The following is an 18,330-nucleotide window of genomic DNA, read 5'->3' on the forward strand; positions in this document are numbered from 1 at the left end:
ACCAGGCATTTCTACCAATATAGGAATCCCTAAGGCTGGAATGGATCGTGTTGCCAAATTGGGTAGAGGGTACAAACCTGGGCTAGTTGATCTCTAAGAAGGGCATGGCCTATGCCAGGCATGGCCAAACTTGGCCCTCCAGCTGTTTTGGAACTACAACTCCCACCATCCCTAGCTAAGAGGACCAATGGTCAGGGAAGATGGGAATTGTAGTCCCAAAACAGTTGGAGGGCCAAGTTTGGCCATGCCTGCCTATGTCCCTTTGTGGGGAAAGCATTCCATATCTGTGAAGTGTTGCTTCTGGCAGTTCCCATGTGATACAGGGATCAGTTCCTGTAGGAGACATGAAATTTGGTGGTGTCATATGTAGTGGGCTAGCCATACCCATGTGTCAGAATTCCCCCTTTTTAGGAGGCTGGGTTGACTGGAACTCATAGTTTCTACTGCATTCTCCCTTTTATTCTGTCTGATAATAGTGGAAAAACAATGTTGCTACTCTGGTCACATGTGGTTTGACGGCTGTTTACAGTGGTCAGCTGGTGCCGTTAATTGGAATCGTTAGTTTCCAGCTGCAGGCTTGGCCATGTGGTGGGGCTGGTGTATCCTGAAAGCAACCAGCAAGATAATGTGGTTTGCCACAAACACATTGTTTTCACACAGTAGAAATTGTTTATTTCTTGCTTAACTGCACAACTTACTCCTCCTAGTTCCCACCTGTAATTTGTGCTCACTGAGCCTGGGATGTGTCTGACACGATATTCGCTAGTTCTTGTAGCACTGAATCCACAGATGCTTCTATTGCTCTGCAGGAGATTATGTTTATATCATTTGGATTTTCAGATAGTGATACAAAGGGCACATTCCACAGATGCATTTCTGGTTTTACTGAGGTGATACCTGCAAGTTCTGTCTTTAGACATGGCCGTGCTTTCAATAATATGAATGTTCATGTAGAAAGTAAAAAAAACCACAACACACACACAAAAGTGACCCTGTTGCAGACAACATTAATTCAGAACTTGGCCTATGTTTTAAACCATGTATACAGTGTCACACTTCTATATTGATAACATCACATAATATGTTTAACTAGACATTATGCAGAAGGTAGGTGGAATTAGGGAGAGGAGAAACCCTGAGTGACTGCAGGCCCATGTCTCTCCCAACTTAGAATGACTAGTGAGCATTACATCCCCCACTTTACATCCATCAGTTGAAAAGGTGGAACAAATCCACTATTTTGTGATTCTTTACCCATCCTGATTGTGAGTTCAATTGAGTATTTAAAGGTTATAGATGATAACTAATCTCATCTCACAGTTTCAGGTTGCCTACTTTATGTTAGCAGAAGCAATCAGAATAAGCTTGACCCACCATGCTTGCCTGCCTCATTCGGTGCAAGTAGATACTCCTTGCTTTGTTTACTTGGGGTATGTTCTCTTCGAAGGGATGTAAGAATTGCCCTGCTGGATTCAATCAAAGGTCCATCTGGTGCTGCATCTATTTCAATTAGTAGCCAGACAAATGCCATATGGGATGCTTATCTTCAAGCAGTGTACAATGAAGTGTAGATGTATGTGGACTATAGAAAGTAAATAATATGGCTGCTATCATTATGTTTATCATTGATATCCTGTTAATACCTGAGCCTTACACAGACCACGTAGAATGCTTTTCTGAAGGCTATCAAGCACATTTTCTCCACCATACCAGATATGATGGTAGATTTTTCCTGGGGTGTATCCAGGGAGTTGTGGCAGCATTTCTGTCATTGTGGTGGCATGTTTGGTGTTACACTGGTGAAGTGAGCTATCCACCACATCCTATTACTCCTCAATCAGCTTATTTTCAATTTCCTCAGTACCATCACATATCTTTTTTTAAAAAAGTTTTTTTATTTATACAACAAGAAAAAAACAAAAAAAAAACACAAATACCAAATTACACACAAATTACAAAAAAATAACCATAGACACATAATTTTCTTAGTAAACAATAAAACATCTATTGGTCTTAACACTAAAGACCCAACCTCCCGTCTATTCCATATTTCAAATTCATATTACTTTTTGCCAATACACACTTTTAACATAATTTAACTTATTCTCAATAAATCTAATTTCTTATATCTACCTTGCAATTATTACTGAAGTTCCTCGAATGCTGCAACAGAATTTAAACTACTATATTTATTTTTCAGATAATCTTTGAAAACCTCCCATTTTGAAACAAATTCCTGTTTTGATTTGTTCTTTATTTTTTCTGATAAACCATCTAATTCGGCATATTCTGTCAGCTTTTGGATCCAATCTTGTATAGAGGGGATTTCATTACTCTTCCATTTTGCTGCAATCAAAACTCTTGCTGCCGCCGTCGCATATAAAAAGATACCCTTCCTCTTTTGTGGAATATCCAAATCTGTTATTCCCAGGAGGTGGGCCTCTGGTTTTTTGTTGAGATCTTTAGCATTTTTTGCAGTTCTGCATGGATACTCTCCCAGAATACCTGTATTTTCCTACATATCCACCACATATGGTAGAATGTTCCTGATTCACCGCATCTCCAACAATTACTTGACACATTTTTATACATTTTTGAAAGTTTCCATGGTGTTAGATACCATCGATGTTGCATTTTTTTAAAGTTCTCTCTAATCGTGTAACAATTTGTGAATTTCCAATTGATCTTCCATAAATTTTCCCATTGGGCCATGGTTATTGAATGGCCAAAATCCTGGGACCATCTCACCATTGCCACTGTTACCTCCTCCTCCTTGACTGTCCAGTCAAGGAGGAGTCGATACATTTTGGAAAGAGTTTTTCTTTTAGAATTTTTAAGATCAGATTCGAATCGGGAAATTTCTGTTGAGAACCCCTTTTGTTTGTCAGATTTAAATTTTTCAAATAACTGATGGTATTGGGACCAGTCTGAGATGTGTTCTCTTATTTCCTCAAAGTTTTTTAATTTTATTTGGTTATCTTCATTTTTTAGAAGTGTTTTATATGTTGGCCAGCTTTCCTGAGTATTTTTCCGTTTTACTGCTACGGCTTCTATTGGAGAAGTCCACCACGGGACTTTAGGCTCCATCAGGTCTTTATATTTTTCCCATACAGCAAAGAGTGATTTTCTTATTATATGGTTGGTAAAATTTTTATGAATTTTCGCTTTTCCATATATCAGGTAGGCGTGCTATCCCCAGCGGTTGTCAAAACCTTCCAGGTCCAGGAGTTCCGGATCCTGCAACGTGCACCAATCTTTTAGCCAGGTGAAACAGGCTGCCTCATAGTAAAGTTTTAAGTCAGGTAGGGAAAAGCCTCCTCTCTCTTTTATGTCTATTAAGATCAGGTGTTTAATCCTAGGTTTCTTCCCTTCCCACAGGAATTTGGAAATTTCTCTTTGCCATATCTTGAGACAACCTGCTTCACCCAGTATTGGAATCATTTGAAATAAAAAGATTAATTTTGGAAGCACATTCATCTTTATAATGGAAATCCTACCCAGAAATGTTAGTTTTAGTTTACTCCAGGTTACAAAAAAATTTCTAATCTCTAACCAAGTTTTGGTGTAATTATCCTGAAATAGGTTTATGTTCTTGGGGGTGATCCAAATACCCAAGTATTTCGCTTTTGAGAAGATTTTCAGGCCCAATATTTTTTCTAAGTCGTCCTTTTCTTCTGTGGTTACATTTTTAACAAGCATTTTTGTTTTTGTTATATTCAGCTTAAAGCCTGCCACTTCTCCAAATTCTTTAATCAATTGATTACCATCACATATCTTAATGTCATTTGCAGTGCAGTCCTTCACATGCATCATTATAAGTAAGTCCCATTGTGGAATAAACTAGGTGAAATGCCATTCACACACTTAGCATGACTGGCTTTTTAAAGGGAAACTACAGGCCCAGGGACCCCAATCTGCATTGAGACCCTGGCTTGGAGGGCAGGGGACTTTAGCCTTTAGGAGAGGGGCTGGTCTTGATTGAGATCACAGTATGAGGCAAGAGCTTAATGTCATCTATTCCCCATTCCTGGGTCTTGCACTCCTTCAATTTACTTTTAGAAAGGCATTGATGCAATTACAAATTACATGAATAGCCACTTCTAGTTTGGCCCAAGTTTAGTGGGGCTTACTCCCAAGTAGTGGGCATAGGATTGCAACCTAAAATGTTATGGTTAAAAATAATTTTAAGCAAAGCTTTGCATTTTTTTATGGAAGACGTGTAAATATTTTAAGAGATGACAATTCAGTTAGCATAAGCTTCTCTTTCATTGTTTACATTTTTAAAAGACAATGAAGGCATTGAAAATCATTAATATACTAATTTTAGCCTGCCCCCAAGAGGTGCTGATTAGATCTATATATATTTCAAAGTATAGACTTCTGGGTTAAAAAAAAGTTATAGCTTTGAAACTGCCCAGTCATTTTGTTACGTTCCAAATTAATTTTATGATACAATGCATTTTTAGAAATGAGAAAGATTCCATGGGAAAATGTAGTAGTGGAAAAATTTCTACTCAACATCCGCAGTATTAACCCACTGAACACCAAATCGCAAACATATTTGGTCATTTTGAACTCTGTTACTTAAACTACATTATAAGACAGCTTGTGGTTGGGTGCAAAATCAGGTTTTGTGTTTGTAACAAGTAATTCAGACTGGTACAATGAAGGTAGGAATCCTATGATATCCCCATCATTATATAGAATGGGCATGTGAAACAGCTCTCGGCCCCATCTCTTTGATTTCCAGAGGAACTTTGCTATTCTAGAACACACAGGCTTGCATTTGGTCCTGGGAAAGGATCTACTGATTGCAGAGACTTTCCCAAGTTTACCCATAACGTATCCTCCAACAATTCTCCAAGGAAAATAGGGACGTCCCATTCCATAATGATAATTTTACTATTTATACCCCACACATCTTACTGGGTGGCCCCAGCCACTCTGGGCAGCTTCCAACATATATAAAAATAATATTAAACATTAAACATTTAAAAACTTCCCTATACAGGATTGCCTTCAGGCAGCTTGGGGCTCGAATAACTCCATACCCTCCAACATTTCTCCCAATGAAAATAAGGACATCCTACCATGCCCTCCAACATTTCTCCAACGAAAATAGTGACGTCCTAAGGAAAAGTGGGACATTCCATGATCAAATCAGAAACTGGGATGGCTTCTCTAAATCAGGGACATCCCTGGAAAATAGGGACACTTGGAGGGTCTGCCATAAGTATCTCCATTGTGGGAGAGGGGAGGACTTTTGATGATATTTCTTCCAGGTTCAAATACTTAGAATGAAATGAAAAGCAAACTGCAGCCAGCTCTGTCACTCCCAACCCACTATCCTTTTCTGCTTCTCCTCTACCTAAAGCCCCAACATTCTTTCATGGATGGGCATCTGGTTGGTCTGTGTGAGAACAGATTAGATGGACCTTTGGCCTTATCCAGCAGAACTCTTCTTACGTTCTCTCAGCTTTGTCTCTTTAAACACAGCCTTTTATCAATTTTTCTTCTCACTCTCTTAATGGCAGGCAGCTGTAGCATATGGGCAGGTGGATTTGCAGATGCATTGCCTGGCTTTCATCGAGAGTTGTACTCAGGTAAGCACAGGACAAGTGCAGAGGTTTTCCCATGAAATATGGAGGTCATATTCTAATCAGACCTCTTCTCTATAGGGAAGAGCATTTGATATATTTATATCCCACCTTGCTTCCATTACAGTGGCATATATAGGGTGTCCAGAGTTGCTGTGTCATGTGCTTTCAGACCGTGCTGGCTCAGTATCATGATGTGGTTATGCAGGGAACAGGGTGCCACCGGCAGACATGACCTGTCCTCCAGATTACATCATCTCTCAGTACCTCGGTGCAATTGGGAAGGATGGTGGTCTTTGTGCTTCATCATGGTAGGAAGAGGACTAATGCAGTTTATCTCACCTAGCAGACCTACAGTAACTATTTCAACCCTAAACTCTCAATGGACATACCATGGGTACCTTACTCCTTAGCTGTGGCCACCATTTTTTAATGACAGAGGAGTTCTCTCCACTCCACAGATGAGCTGCCTATTTTCCCCCAGGATGTGGTGCTAACACGTGGCTTCTTGGAATTGTCGGAACTGGCAATGCAAACTATCTTGCACAGTGACTGTTTGGCCATCGATGAGGTGAAGCTGATTCGTGCTGTTCGGGAATGGGCTCATGTTGGATCTGTAAGTGCTCATTACGTGGTGAGAAAAGGGAGAAAAGGGAACAGGGAGCAGGGATTGAGGATCCCACTCACGGGGTTTTCTTAGAAAATGTATAGAGCTGAAAGGAACTAAAAGTCATGTAGAGGAGGAATGATTGTGGATGCTCCCTGGTGATAGCAGGTTGCTGTGGAAGTGGGGAGTGCATAATTTTGCCCCACTTAAGTTGGAGAGGCAGCAACAGAAGTGAGAGTGCTGATGCTCCATATAAATTCAGGCTTGCACAGTTGGTGGGTGGGGCTGGTTGTCTCTGCTGTATTTCAGTCAGCTAGTAGTTATTATTGTCTCCATATGTTAGTTGTTTTAGTTTATACTGATGTTTAAAAGGATCTAACTGTTCTGTGTCGTATTTTTCGGTGATATTTTTATAATGTTGGGAACCGCTCAGACAGTTTTTGGAGGAATGAAACATATATAAATTACCTAAATAATAAAAATAACTGCAACCCATTGGCCAAAGGCAGCAACTTACACCTTTCTTGAGTATGTAAAACGTTTTCCACAGAATTATGTGGTTGGAAAATAAATGTACAACCGACAAACCACTTCACATTAATAGCAGATGTTAATCTACAGTTATTTGCAGGTTTTCCATAGCATTGGTGTTAGGGCTCTAACTCTCTCTCTCACACCCACACTGAGTCCATCTCCCTCATTTAACTACCACCAGGCCAGGCTCCAAGATAGAAGAATCTTGGTTTTCAGACCAGTCAATCAGGCACCACAGCTGCAATGTTCTAAACGTAATGAGCCAGTCCAGTGCTCTCCTTCAGTAAATTTGCTTAGAGCTAACCACCTACCAACCAACAGAATCTAGGCTACAGTGTGTTCCAGGCAGATAAGAAAGGGTTGTAGGATAGAGCAACTGCTTTGCATGCAGATGGTCCCAAATTCAGTCCCTGAGAACTTGAGGCGAGGTTGGGAGATACTCCTGTCTGAAATACTAGAAATCCCTTGCAAGTCCATGTGGTAGACACCACTGAGCTAGACACTACTGACTCAGCATAAGGTAGCTTCCAATGTTCCTATGATGCACTTGCCCCAGTGAAATGACAGCCATCAAATTTCCCTATGTTCTTATCAAAAGCTGCCTACAAAGCAAGTAGCTCCAGCTTAGCTAAGAAAGAGAGATGAGAAACATCCAGGAGAACATGGGGATTTTCCCACCGATGCCCTCATCACATGAGTTTTCCCTATTTCTACCCAGCTGCAAGAGCATGCAAGAGCAGAGCCCACTAGATCACAGGAATTCTGAGGTGCCTTTCTCTGATACTCCACATCACCCATTGTTTGGCGACCCACTCCCTGGAACTGAAAATTATTTCCTTCCCTTTCCCCAGGGTTTCTGCTGCATCACAGCAGTTCAGAACTAGGACAGCTTGTGGCATGATTGCTAATCCAGGTCTGTCAGCAGCCCCTCTCCCCTGGCCTGTGCTGATCCTGAACTCCCTTCTTGCAGGCTGTTCTAGACAGGACTGTCCACGATGTGGCGGCAACAGTGGTGCCAGGGCTGCGTCTGGATCTGCTGTCACCAAGTGAGCTGACCACGCTGGAGGAGGAGAACAAGAAGGACCAAATGATTCCAGTGAGAGAGGCTACCCACCTCAGTAAAGCTTTTTGCACCAGCTTGCATGGATCACATGCCTCTCCCTGTCTTTAGAGCGCTTGCTCCTTCTTTTCATATTTAATTAGCTAAAATGAGTGGCAGAGAAGAAGCGCCTTTCCTGTGGTTTGCAGAAGTACATAAGACTTTTAGGGGAGTGGGGAACCTTGAGGGAGGTGGGACCTAAAATAGCTCTGTGACGACTGAGAAAGCTCAGTGGCCAGACCACAGAATACTGACTAACTCACTGGGGAAGTTGTGGAAGGGATGAGGGTACAGGAATAGAATGGAATATCCTGAAAGAAAGCATCACTGGCTCAGTGGAACCCTGGACAAGAGCACATGTAGTGTTCTGAGACCAAGAGAGTTTGTTGGTTTACTAGGTGATGGCCTCAGGGCCCCTGAGGGAAGAGAAGTGGCCGTCTCTACTTCTTCCATCTGCTTCCCACTGTATCCTCCTCAATTCTCCTGTACCATCCCTGCTTAGACATTATTCTGCTGCATTACCCACCTGGATATGGTTCCCGCTTATCTTCACTCCTGTCCAGCACTGGCCTGAATATAATGGATTTGTTTCTACCCTTGCCTAGGTGGAAAGCCTGGCTCAGGCCTGGAAGATACATGCACTACGGAAGGGGTGTGGAATGCGGTCCTCCTTGCGCCAGCGCCGGCGTGGAACACTGTCGCGGGAACATCAACGCCCCCTTGACCCACAGCACAAGTGACATGGTGACACCTGAATAAGAAGGGGGTAATACTTCCATGCCCAGCCCATCCAGCTTTGCTCATGTTGGCACTGGGAACTTGCAGCTGCTGCTTTGAATGCCTTGGGGGCGCCCTGCCTGGAGCCTGAGCCTTACAGTCAATTGACAGAGAGAGGTAGGGGAGAGTTCCATTGTGTAAGGGGGAAAGGCCTGGTTTCCATCAGAGGTAGACAGACGCTTCAGGTTAAAGACACTTCAGGTTGCAGACTCCGCTAACCCAGAAATAGTACCTCGGGTTAAGAACTTTGCTTCAGGATGAGAACAGAAATCACGTGGCGGCAGCGTAGTGGCAGTGGGAGCCCCATTAGCTAAAGTGGTACCTCAGGTTAAGAACAGCTTCATGTTAAGAACGGACCTCCAGAACGAATTGTTCTTAACCAGAGGTACCACTGTATCTAATATCTGGTTTTTGATTCTTTTGTTTCTTCCAATCCCAACCTGCTCTTAGTGTAGTGATGAGTGTGTCAGACTGAGACTGAGCAGGGAGAGAGAGAGAGACCCAGGTTCAAATCTCCACTTACCCTTGAAGTCACACTCTCTTAGCCTGATCTTTCTCACACGGCACCAAGCGTGCTTCCCTGGGTCTCCTCCATAAGCAGAGAGCCACCACTGAAAAGGCCCCGTTCTCATGTTGCCATCCCTCACTTCCCTCAAAGGTGGCACATAGAGAAGGGCCTCAGATAATGAACACAGTGTCCAGATAGGTTCATGTGGGCAGATGCAGTCCTTGAAGTGCTGGGGGTCCTGAGCAGCATAAGGCTTTATAGATCAAAACCAGCACTTTGAATTGAGCCCCCAAACTAGCTGGTAGCCAGTGCAGTTGTGCCAAGATTGTTATATGCTCAGACTATCTTGCTCCAGCTAGCAATCTGGCCACCTTATTCTTCACCATGGCTCGCCTACCACAAGGGACAAAGGGTAGGAGAGATGTGTTTACTTGGACGGGTCATGGAAAGGTGCTCCTACATTGCAGTGAATGTTTTCATTGTAGACAATAGGGTGTGTCATAGGAAATCCTGAGCACTATCATATAATCAGCTACCATAAACAGTGCTTTCTTAATACTTCGATGCACTTTCTGTTAAGCAACCAGCTTATCACTTGAAAACTGCCACTCCAACCGACCTTCTAAATTGCACCCGTTACTAAAAGTTATAATTGCATCTACTCAGAGTAGTGCTTATACATGCTTGTCAGTCTGTGTCAAAACACGGGAGCTAAGGTCTCCTTGACACTTATCTCACTTATCTCAGAAACATTGCTTAGTATAATATACTCATCTATATGAGTCATTTTTTCCGCTAGGAGATTGCAAAAGTAACAAGGGCCAGATTCAAAAGCTGGTCAAGTTGTGGGAGATGGTTCTGTAATGACCCAAGCCCTCATAGAAACTGGCTGTTCTGTGGGCAGGATCATCCCTTTGCACTTACACAAATAATGTTGTCTTTTATTTTAAATGGAAATAGAACCTCATCTTAAAATAATAAGAACAGCAAGCATTATAAATAAAACTCATTCCCCTTTAACGTAATCCAAACAACTTCTTATGATCTTTAGCATTTTCCAAATAGTCCCTAGTATAAGTAATATGAAGGAAACAAACAAACCAAAGAACACATTTGGATACTGATAGCAGCAAGGTTGCTCATCATCCAAACTTGGATGTATTTGCATGGTTTAACAATGGACTTAGTTAAAGATAAAGGAACCCTGGACTGTTAAGTCCAGTCAAAGGCGACTATGGGGTGCATTACGATGATAATGATCATGATAAATTACTAATTTCCCAGTCTTCAGACTAAGGTCCCAGAGCAGGTTACAACAATAAAACAACAGAAATAAGGTGGGTCCTAAAAATATACACCTAAATGTAAAAAACCAGGGTGAATAGGTGTGTATAGAGACGGGTTATAGCTGAAAAAAATTACTACTACTACTACTACTAATAATAATAATACAAAAGAACTGCCTTCAGAAGTTGTGTAGTTCTTTATCTCCTTGACACCTGATGGGAGGGCATTCCACAGGGAGGGTGCCACTGCCAAGAAGGCCCTTGCCTGGTTCCCTGTAACGTCACTTCTCGCAGTGAGGGAACTGCCAGAAGACCCTCGGGGGATAACCTCAGTGTCTGAGCTGAATGATGGGGGTGGAGACACTCCTTCAGGTATACTGGGCTGAGGCCATTTAGGGCTTTAAAGGTCAGCACCAACACATTGAATTGTGCTCGGAAGCATACTGGGAGCCAGTGAAGATCCTTTAGGACCAGTGTTATATGGTCCCAGCGGCCACGCCCAGTCATCAGTCCAGCTGCTGCATTCTGGATTAGTTGCAGTTTCCGAGTCACCTTCAAAGGTAGCCCCACACAGAGCGCACTGCAGTAATCCAAGCGGGAGATAACCAGAGCATGTACCACTCTGGCGAGACAGTATGTTTAAAGTGTTGAACAGCAAGGAAACACCAGGTGTGTTTTTTATACTACATGGTAGCAATTTATTTCATACACCAATGAAACAGGACTTAAAGAACAACATTGCAACTACAGATGCCATAACTGTCTCTGTCTCCTTTAGTATGAAGCAACTTTTATTTTTTTGCATGATGACGGGACTGTCGCTCAGATGTTGTACTTGATATATCATATTTTGCTGTAATAAATTACAGAAAGCTTTTATAAATGCTATGTACCTCCACTGATGGAACAAGCTGAATGGGAGGGAGGAATAGGCTCAATTTCATTGTCATTATTTTATATATCTCCTCAAAATCTTTTTAGAAAACAACACATTCAGAGTAAATAAAATATCAGATATTTATTAAGATTTTTTAAAGTATTACAATAAAAATGAAAAAATAACAAAAATACAAAATAAAAATAGTTAAAAACACACAGATTTTCCATTACTTATTTTCCTTTAGCTTGTTTCCCAGACCTCCTCATACCTCCCTTTTTTGTATTCCACTTCAAATTATTGGTTCAGCAAATCCTTACCATTAGATTTTTACCTATTTATAACCCTTTTTTCATATTCTCTTAAAGCATTACAGCTGGAAACCACTTAATTTCTATCCAACATCATTCTAACATTCATTAATTTTACAATATTTCTGTAGATAGTCTTTGAATTTCTTCCAATCTTCTTCCACCGACTCTTCTCCCTGGTCTCGGATTCTGCCAGTCATTTCTGCCAATCCCATATAGTCCATCACCTTCGTCTGCCATTCTTCCAAAGTGGGTAGATCTTGTGTCTTCCAATACTTTGCAATGAGTATTCTTGCTGCTGTTGCAGCGTACATAAAAAAAGTTCTGTCCTTCTTTGGCACCAATTGGCCGACAATGCCCAGAAGAAAGGCCTCTGGTTTCTTCAGGAAGGTATATTTAAATACCTTTTTCATTTCATTATAGATCATTTCCCAGAAAGCCTTAATCCTTGGGCACGTCCACCAAAGGTGAAAGAATGTACCTTCAGTTTCTTTACATTTCCAACATTTATTATCGGGCAAATGATAGATAGAGTAAATAAAATATCAGTTGGACAGAAGCAGTTGAAGTTTGCTATATCCAATATACAACTTACTCTCTATGCAACACAAATCAAAGGTTAGCTCCCTGAGCCTTGGGGAATTCCCTCACCTCCAATAGCCTCTTTCATGCAGCATATTCAGCCAATAGATGCTCCCAGAACTTCATTCTAAATTCCAGGGACTTCCCCCCCCCCCAATAGTCCCAACATTCTAGGAGTGGAACACATGGAAATGAACCCATCAGTCTGTATCCCCAGTGACTGACTTATGCAGAAGTAGTAACAGCTTCATTTTTAAAGACCAAGAAGCAAAGGATCTAACTGTAAGGGCCAGTTTCCCCCCCCCCCCAACAACACTGGCTCTGGTAAACAGCTCAGTCTTCATGTGGATGCTAGGGGTTCAGATTAACTTCTTAGATCAAGGTGTGGTGGATACTGTCAGTATATAACCAGAGCTCACCATGAATGGGATTTGACTGTACTGTAGCATCTGGCACAGTTGGCTGGCCACTCCTTTCAAAAAGAGGCCTGCTAGCCAGCTGCTTCAGGTCAGACACAGGTAAGTCCCGTCTGGCACTGTTTGTTTGAGTACCTGGTTGCTAGGCAGGCAAATGGCCCAGGAAGTCCAGAGAAAACCTGCTTTTCACTGTATTGGAATGTGCTGAGTCACCTAAGCCCAGGAGTTGCTTTTATTTGCTTCTCAGTTGTGGGAAAAGAACAGCTACCCCAGACAAAGATGTGAGCCCTTTGGGGGAATTGTGCAAGACAAGTGCACTGGAAATAAAATTGTGAGTTCAGCCATTTTGAACACTGAAGAAAAACTAAGAGCTAGATTTAATGAGATGGTGGGAGATTCACAATTGGATCTCCCATGATTTTCAAAACTGATAAATGCAGCTGGCGGGGAGTGAGATTCAGATCAGGAGGGGCACTGAAGAAGGGAATTACTCTCCCATCTCCATCTGGTTTCCTGGTTAAAATTCTCCTCCTTCTGCCCCTACACAGCTGCTGTTGCCACTTTATGGATTAAAACATATGGTGTCCTCCTTCATCCTGTAACAAAAAGATGAAGTCACAGGAACCCAGTTTAAAACGATATTAATATAAACATAAACATAAGATACAAGCCAAAGCCATTATGTGAACAACAATATAATTCTCTGAACAAATTGGTATGTGTAGACAGTGAAACAAATCTCCAAAATAATATTTACATTCATATCACTTTACATTGAGTTCTTGTGACTTGGTTACTTTCAGCTGGGGACTCCCTCCTCTGCTTTGCTTTTGTCTCCTTCCTCCTGTGTCACAGGCCCAATTTTCTTCTCTCCCATGGTTGCATTTGCCGTTTTTCTAAATCTGTTGGGAAGTCAGTAACAGCGCTCCCTTCTTGTTGTCTAGTTGCTGCTTAAGAAGCTGAGATGTGTTCTCTGGTCGTGTGGGCCGATAAGGTTTTTAAATAAACCTGTGTTTTCAACCACGTACCAGTTTTTTCAAAGCCCACGAGTGAGTGGGGACTGGTATAATTATTATTTTAAATCAGGTTACGAAAAGTTTGTTCACTTTTTCACCTTAGGCATAACAACACGAACATCATCTACTGCAAAACAGCAAATGACATACATACCATACAGCCATTTTCAAAACATCCTTCTAGCATTAGACAGCATCTGCTCCAGCAAAATATTCTCTATCTTTAACTGTCTAATAGGTGTTGTGCAGCCTGAACCTATGAATGTAAACGTCACTGAATTCATTAGAACATACCCCAGAGCCTTGGTGCGAAACTACGCAAGACACAAGAGGTTTGTGTTTGGTTTTCCTGACGTTTCTGTTTCTCATGAAAAGCACCTTTGGAGTCCCCAATTAGAATGAAGGGGGGCCTTTTTAAACCATTTCCCTCTTTTATCCCTTTCCTTGAGCTAAACTGGTCCTCCCCTCCTGATGCTATTTGCCCTGCTGAGAAAAACTGACCCCAATCTCCTTCATCTCATGTACCGTAGTTCATTCCAAAGGCAGCAGACTTGTGCAAACTGTTTTGCATACATGCCTACAAATCTGTTATTTAATCTGCTCTTTTTAGTATACAATAAATGTTTTTTTTAAAAAAAGAAAAGAAGAATATGCCTATTAAAAATAAGGACTGTCAAATCATTTTAAATAAAGGTGCACAGTCCTTGGAATGGTCTCCACCCTCCTCATATTGGGCAACATCAAAACTGGCCACGCCCTGACTCACAGCTGTTCCGTCAGGTAGATTTTCTCCACAAAACCTATGGAGACTTGACAGAAATTTGTTCCAGATGCTGCACCTTTATCTTAAGGCCCAGGGCTGGGTGGGTTGGCCCTGCTGTTGTTTGGGCCTCATAGAAACCGGGAGGTGCCAGAAACTGGATGAGGAGAATGTGTCTTGTATAAATGTTACTGTCTTTATCTGGAGAATAAGGTCATCGTGCTCACAAAGCTATTCTTTTAATAGTATTGACTGTTGAGCTCATGTGGTCTAAATAACAGAAATATGTAGCAGGGTTTTGCCTATGCCAGCCGTTTGTGTGTCTACATGGCTGGAGGAGACTGAGGGAACAGTGGAACCAGCCCACCGTATGCAAAAACTGTCATCGTCTCAGCATTTTTGGGATGATGGTGCCTGTCCTTTCCAGGGAGATTTCCTGGACAACCAGTCATATGCCTGGCTGTAGCAGCTGCTGTGTAGACATACCCACAATACAAAGCAGGTACAGTGTTATCTTCTACTGGATCGTCTTACATTGGAGTATGCAAGCCTCTTTCTCACAGAACTCTTAATCAGGCAGACTGGGAATGCAATTCTTTCTGGGAATGCTTTGTCTAATTCCCAACATGGCCACTCCCTCTGACACCTAACTACTTATAATACAAGGAGTTGTTTACCTACCACACCTTTTTGAAAGTTGAACGGAGATATTTTGGGATCGTTACAATTGTGTTTAACTCTTGTGAGCCAGCACGATTTGCATTTGAAGTGCTAAAATCTTTGAAAACAGGCTGCTAAATTACATTTGTAACCAGTCAGGCGCCTGTCCCTCTCTCTGCCAAGTCCATGGCAAGAGCATATGGGATCTCAGGCACCCACACAGGGTCTGTGTCCCTTTGGAGAACAGAAGATACAGTGGAGGCTGTCATGCTTTAAGAAATAGGGTTTATTCGCCTAATTACAACCTTGGTCTGTGTGGAGGGGGTCCAGATCTTACAGCATGGCCCATGTTAAGTTGTGGGTTGACATAGCAGACGACACAGCGATTTCTCCAAAGCAGCTCTTTATTTTGTAAGCTGGAACAGAACTAACTGAGGAGCTCAGTCAGCCTGCTTATATAGAGCTACAGAACAATTGTAACTGTTGCAACATTCTAAAACTATCCAATCACTGAACGTCACTTTTCGATCCTTCATTTGCATACAAAACTATCCAATCACTGAACGTCACTTTTCGATCCTTCATTTGCATAACTATCTACAGTATCCCCCTGCTGGCCCAGGGTGAGAACTTCAGTACATAACAGCCCAGATCATTGCAGGCAGTTTTTCCTTCACCCTCACCATGATCTGTCTCCCCATTTCTTCCTCTTTCTTCTTCCCAGAAGCCCCTTGCCCTCCCCAGAGCAGTTGCCCTGGCAACTTTCCAAATCCCCAGTCTCTGGTCTTACCTGGGACAAGGAGTTGTTGACTGGTTTGCGTAAGGCAGCCCAGGAACCCCCTTGCAGCTTATATTTCCCCTGCATATCACAAAGAACCTATAATCCTAGCATTTATTAATTTCTAGGGTTCGGGGGGATTCCCCCCAATTTCTATAACAGTATATACACCCAGACTGCAAGAAGGAGAGTTCTGTTTAATTTGAAAATTTGCATACTTAGGATTCTTACACCAAGATTAATTAGTCAAATCAAAGATTGTCACTTTCACACATGGAGAAGGATTCTCTTGCTGGGTTTTCATCGGGTTCAGGACATCACACTCCACCAAACAGATGAGAGGTGCTGTCAAAACTGTGGTAAATGTGCCAACCATCATGGGAACAGAACCGTTAATCAGAACTGTGTAAACTATTTTGGTGCACTCTTAAATCTGTGCTTATGCCAACACAAGATCAAGAACCGTCCCATGACCCTTCTCAAAACTTTGGGAATACCCATTTTATGTAGTTAAAAACAAGCATATAAACCTGAGGCTACCCATTCAACACCCGAAGTTAAATGTACACTGGTTTCATCACCAGCTTATAGTATTGTCCTGTATCTCATTCCCAGACATGTTGTGGGACTACGCCAAAAAGCCAGACCTGAAAAAACACCCCTCTGTGGGCAAAATATAATTTCACAGAATGTGCTCTGTTTCCAAACACAGTAGCCCTGAGGAAAATGTGTATTAAAAATACACTACATGTTTGATTGGCTATCAACCTCTACCAACCTGATACAATCTCCTTTCCTTCGAAGAGCTCTGAATTTCTTTTATCCTCAGAACAAGCCCATGAAGTAGAACAGGCTGAGAGAGGGGGATCAAGATCACCTACTGTGCTTCTTGGCAATTGCCCTAATTATAGAGGGTTGGCTGGCATATGGGGATGCAGAAGGGGGAAAGTAGAGTGGTAAGCAAGGTTTCAAAAAGTACTGTACAGGAATCTTCTGTCAAATTATATGAGCCTTTACCAAGAACATATTTGGCACACCCATTGATCACTGTCCATTCTAGAGTCAAATTTATTACTCAGCTAAACAGAGAGATAACTTCAGTTAGTAAAAATTAGGTGCAGAGAATCACTTTTGTACTTCTGTACTGCCCTCTGGTGGGGAAAACAGATCTCTGGCACACATGATGCTGTTGACCAGGCCTGTTTGAATCCAGTTTCTTTGTTCTTTTTCAGTTTATTTGTTGATGAGAAAAAGCTGAAGGAACTGAATATGCAAGAGAAAGAAGTAAGTGCAGAGAGGAGTGATTAATAGCATTTTTAATATTCAAAAGGTTGCCATCTGGGATGTAAGAGGGTATTGATTTATGGTCCGCCACATATCTAAACCAAGAAGTAGTCAACCTTTTTGGACAAGTAGGCAAATTGGAATTTTGAAAAAGTGCTGTCTTTTGAAAAGGCGCCAGTTAGAAATAGTACCAGTCAGAAAACGCTGCCACAGGATAATAACTTAACACAAAATGACTGCCTAGAGGGGCATGGCATAATGCAAAAAGGTTGCCACGGCAAAACAAAAACAGAAAAAGAGAACCACAAAATGATGCTGGGGTACATACAGCCCCATCAACAGAGAAAGGAAGAAAGACTCCTACATCAGCCACTACCCCATTCACTCAAAGAGATAAGCTCTTTGCACCTCTCCTCCTTTCCTCTGTTCTCCTCTGGAAAGGAAGGTGGGTGTCCAGTTCTGGCATCCAAAGAAATGTGGGCCTGTTTAAGGATTTGCAGGAGAGAATGAGTCAGTGCAGACAGGAACTGAGCAGGAAAGGCAATAGTCTTTCATGGGGGGGTGGGGTGGGTTTGAGCATATTTTTACTGTGACAATTTGCAGGTGTCACAGGAGGTACTGGTGAGCACAGTGGTCACACTGGTGCCCCCTGATCTAAGCAAATGGTCTTGCTCCAAGTTTGACATGGAACGTATTTTGGACCTGCAATGAGGTGGGTATGGATTTAATCTGTTACTTTTCAGGGGAACGCATATGGGGAATTCCCATATTCAACACCGGGGATGACAGAGGACAATAAATTAAGACATTTTATCAAAAGAAAAGAATATAGGTTTAAACCAATATTTTTATTCTTATAAAATGCAACAAAAAGAATTAACCAAAAGGGAACATACATGGGGTTACTTTCATTTATAAAATAATTAAATAAACAACAAGAATGATACAATATTCGGCATATGCCTGACACATGCCTTCATGAATTTTAGTTCTAGTCCAACGTAACCCAAAATACTTCCATTGGATCATGTGTGGAGTGTCAGTTCTCCCACAGCTTCTGGAAGTGAATCATTTTTATCATCATCAAAGTTTCCCAAGCACTTTGAAGTCATTCATTTTTTGTTGGTGAATTTAGTTTTTCCCAGGCTCAGGCCAATGTTGAAGCTTTGCCAGAATCAAAATGCACACCTTGCTCTTGGGTTAACTCACCCACCTGTCATTCAGTCTGTTTGTAATTT

General features: G+C 41.9%; 1 protein-coding gene across 2 annotated transcripts in view; it reads left to right on the forward strand.

Annotated features, from left to right (window-relative positions):
- The window catches only part of BTBD19 (BTB domain containing 19), a 53,987-nt gene extending 45,203 nt beyond the window's left edge, over window positions 1-8,784 (forward strand). Inside the window, exons 5-8 of one of the 2 annotated variants that reach the window (XM_053392597.1) lie at window positions 5,535-5,603; window positions 6,082-6,213; window positions 7,709-7,834; window positions 8,443-8,784. In XM_053392597.1, the coding sequence (XP_053248572.1) occupies window positions 5,535-5,603; window positions 6,082-6,213; window positions 7,709-7,834; window positions 8,443-8,577 (462 nt within the window). In that variant the 3' untranslated portion in view covers window positions 8,578-8,784. The remainder of the gene's footprint in view (window positions 1-5,534; window positions 5,604-6,081; window positions 6,214-7,708; window positions 7,835-8,442) is intronic. The other variant, XM_053392598.1, reaches the window with a different exon arrangement.
- The last annotated feature ends 9,546 nt before the right edge of the window (window positions 8,785-18,330 follow it).

This window comes from Podarcis raffonei, chromosome 6 (assembly GCF_027172205.1).
Source record: "Podarcis raffonei isolate rPodRaf1 chromosome 6, rPodRaf1.pri, whole genome shotgun sequence".
Lineage (NCBI taxonomy): Eukaryota > Metazoa > Chordata > Lepidosauria > Squamata > Lacertidae > Podarcis > Podarcis raffonei.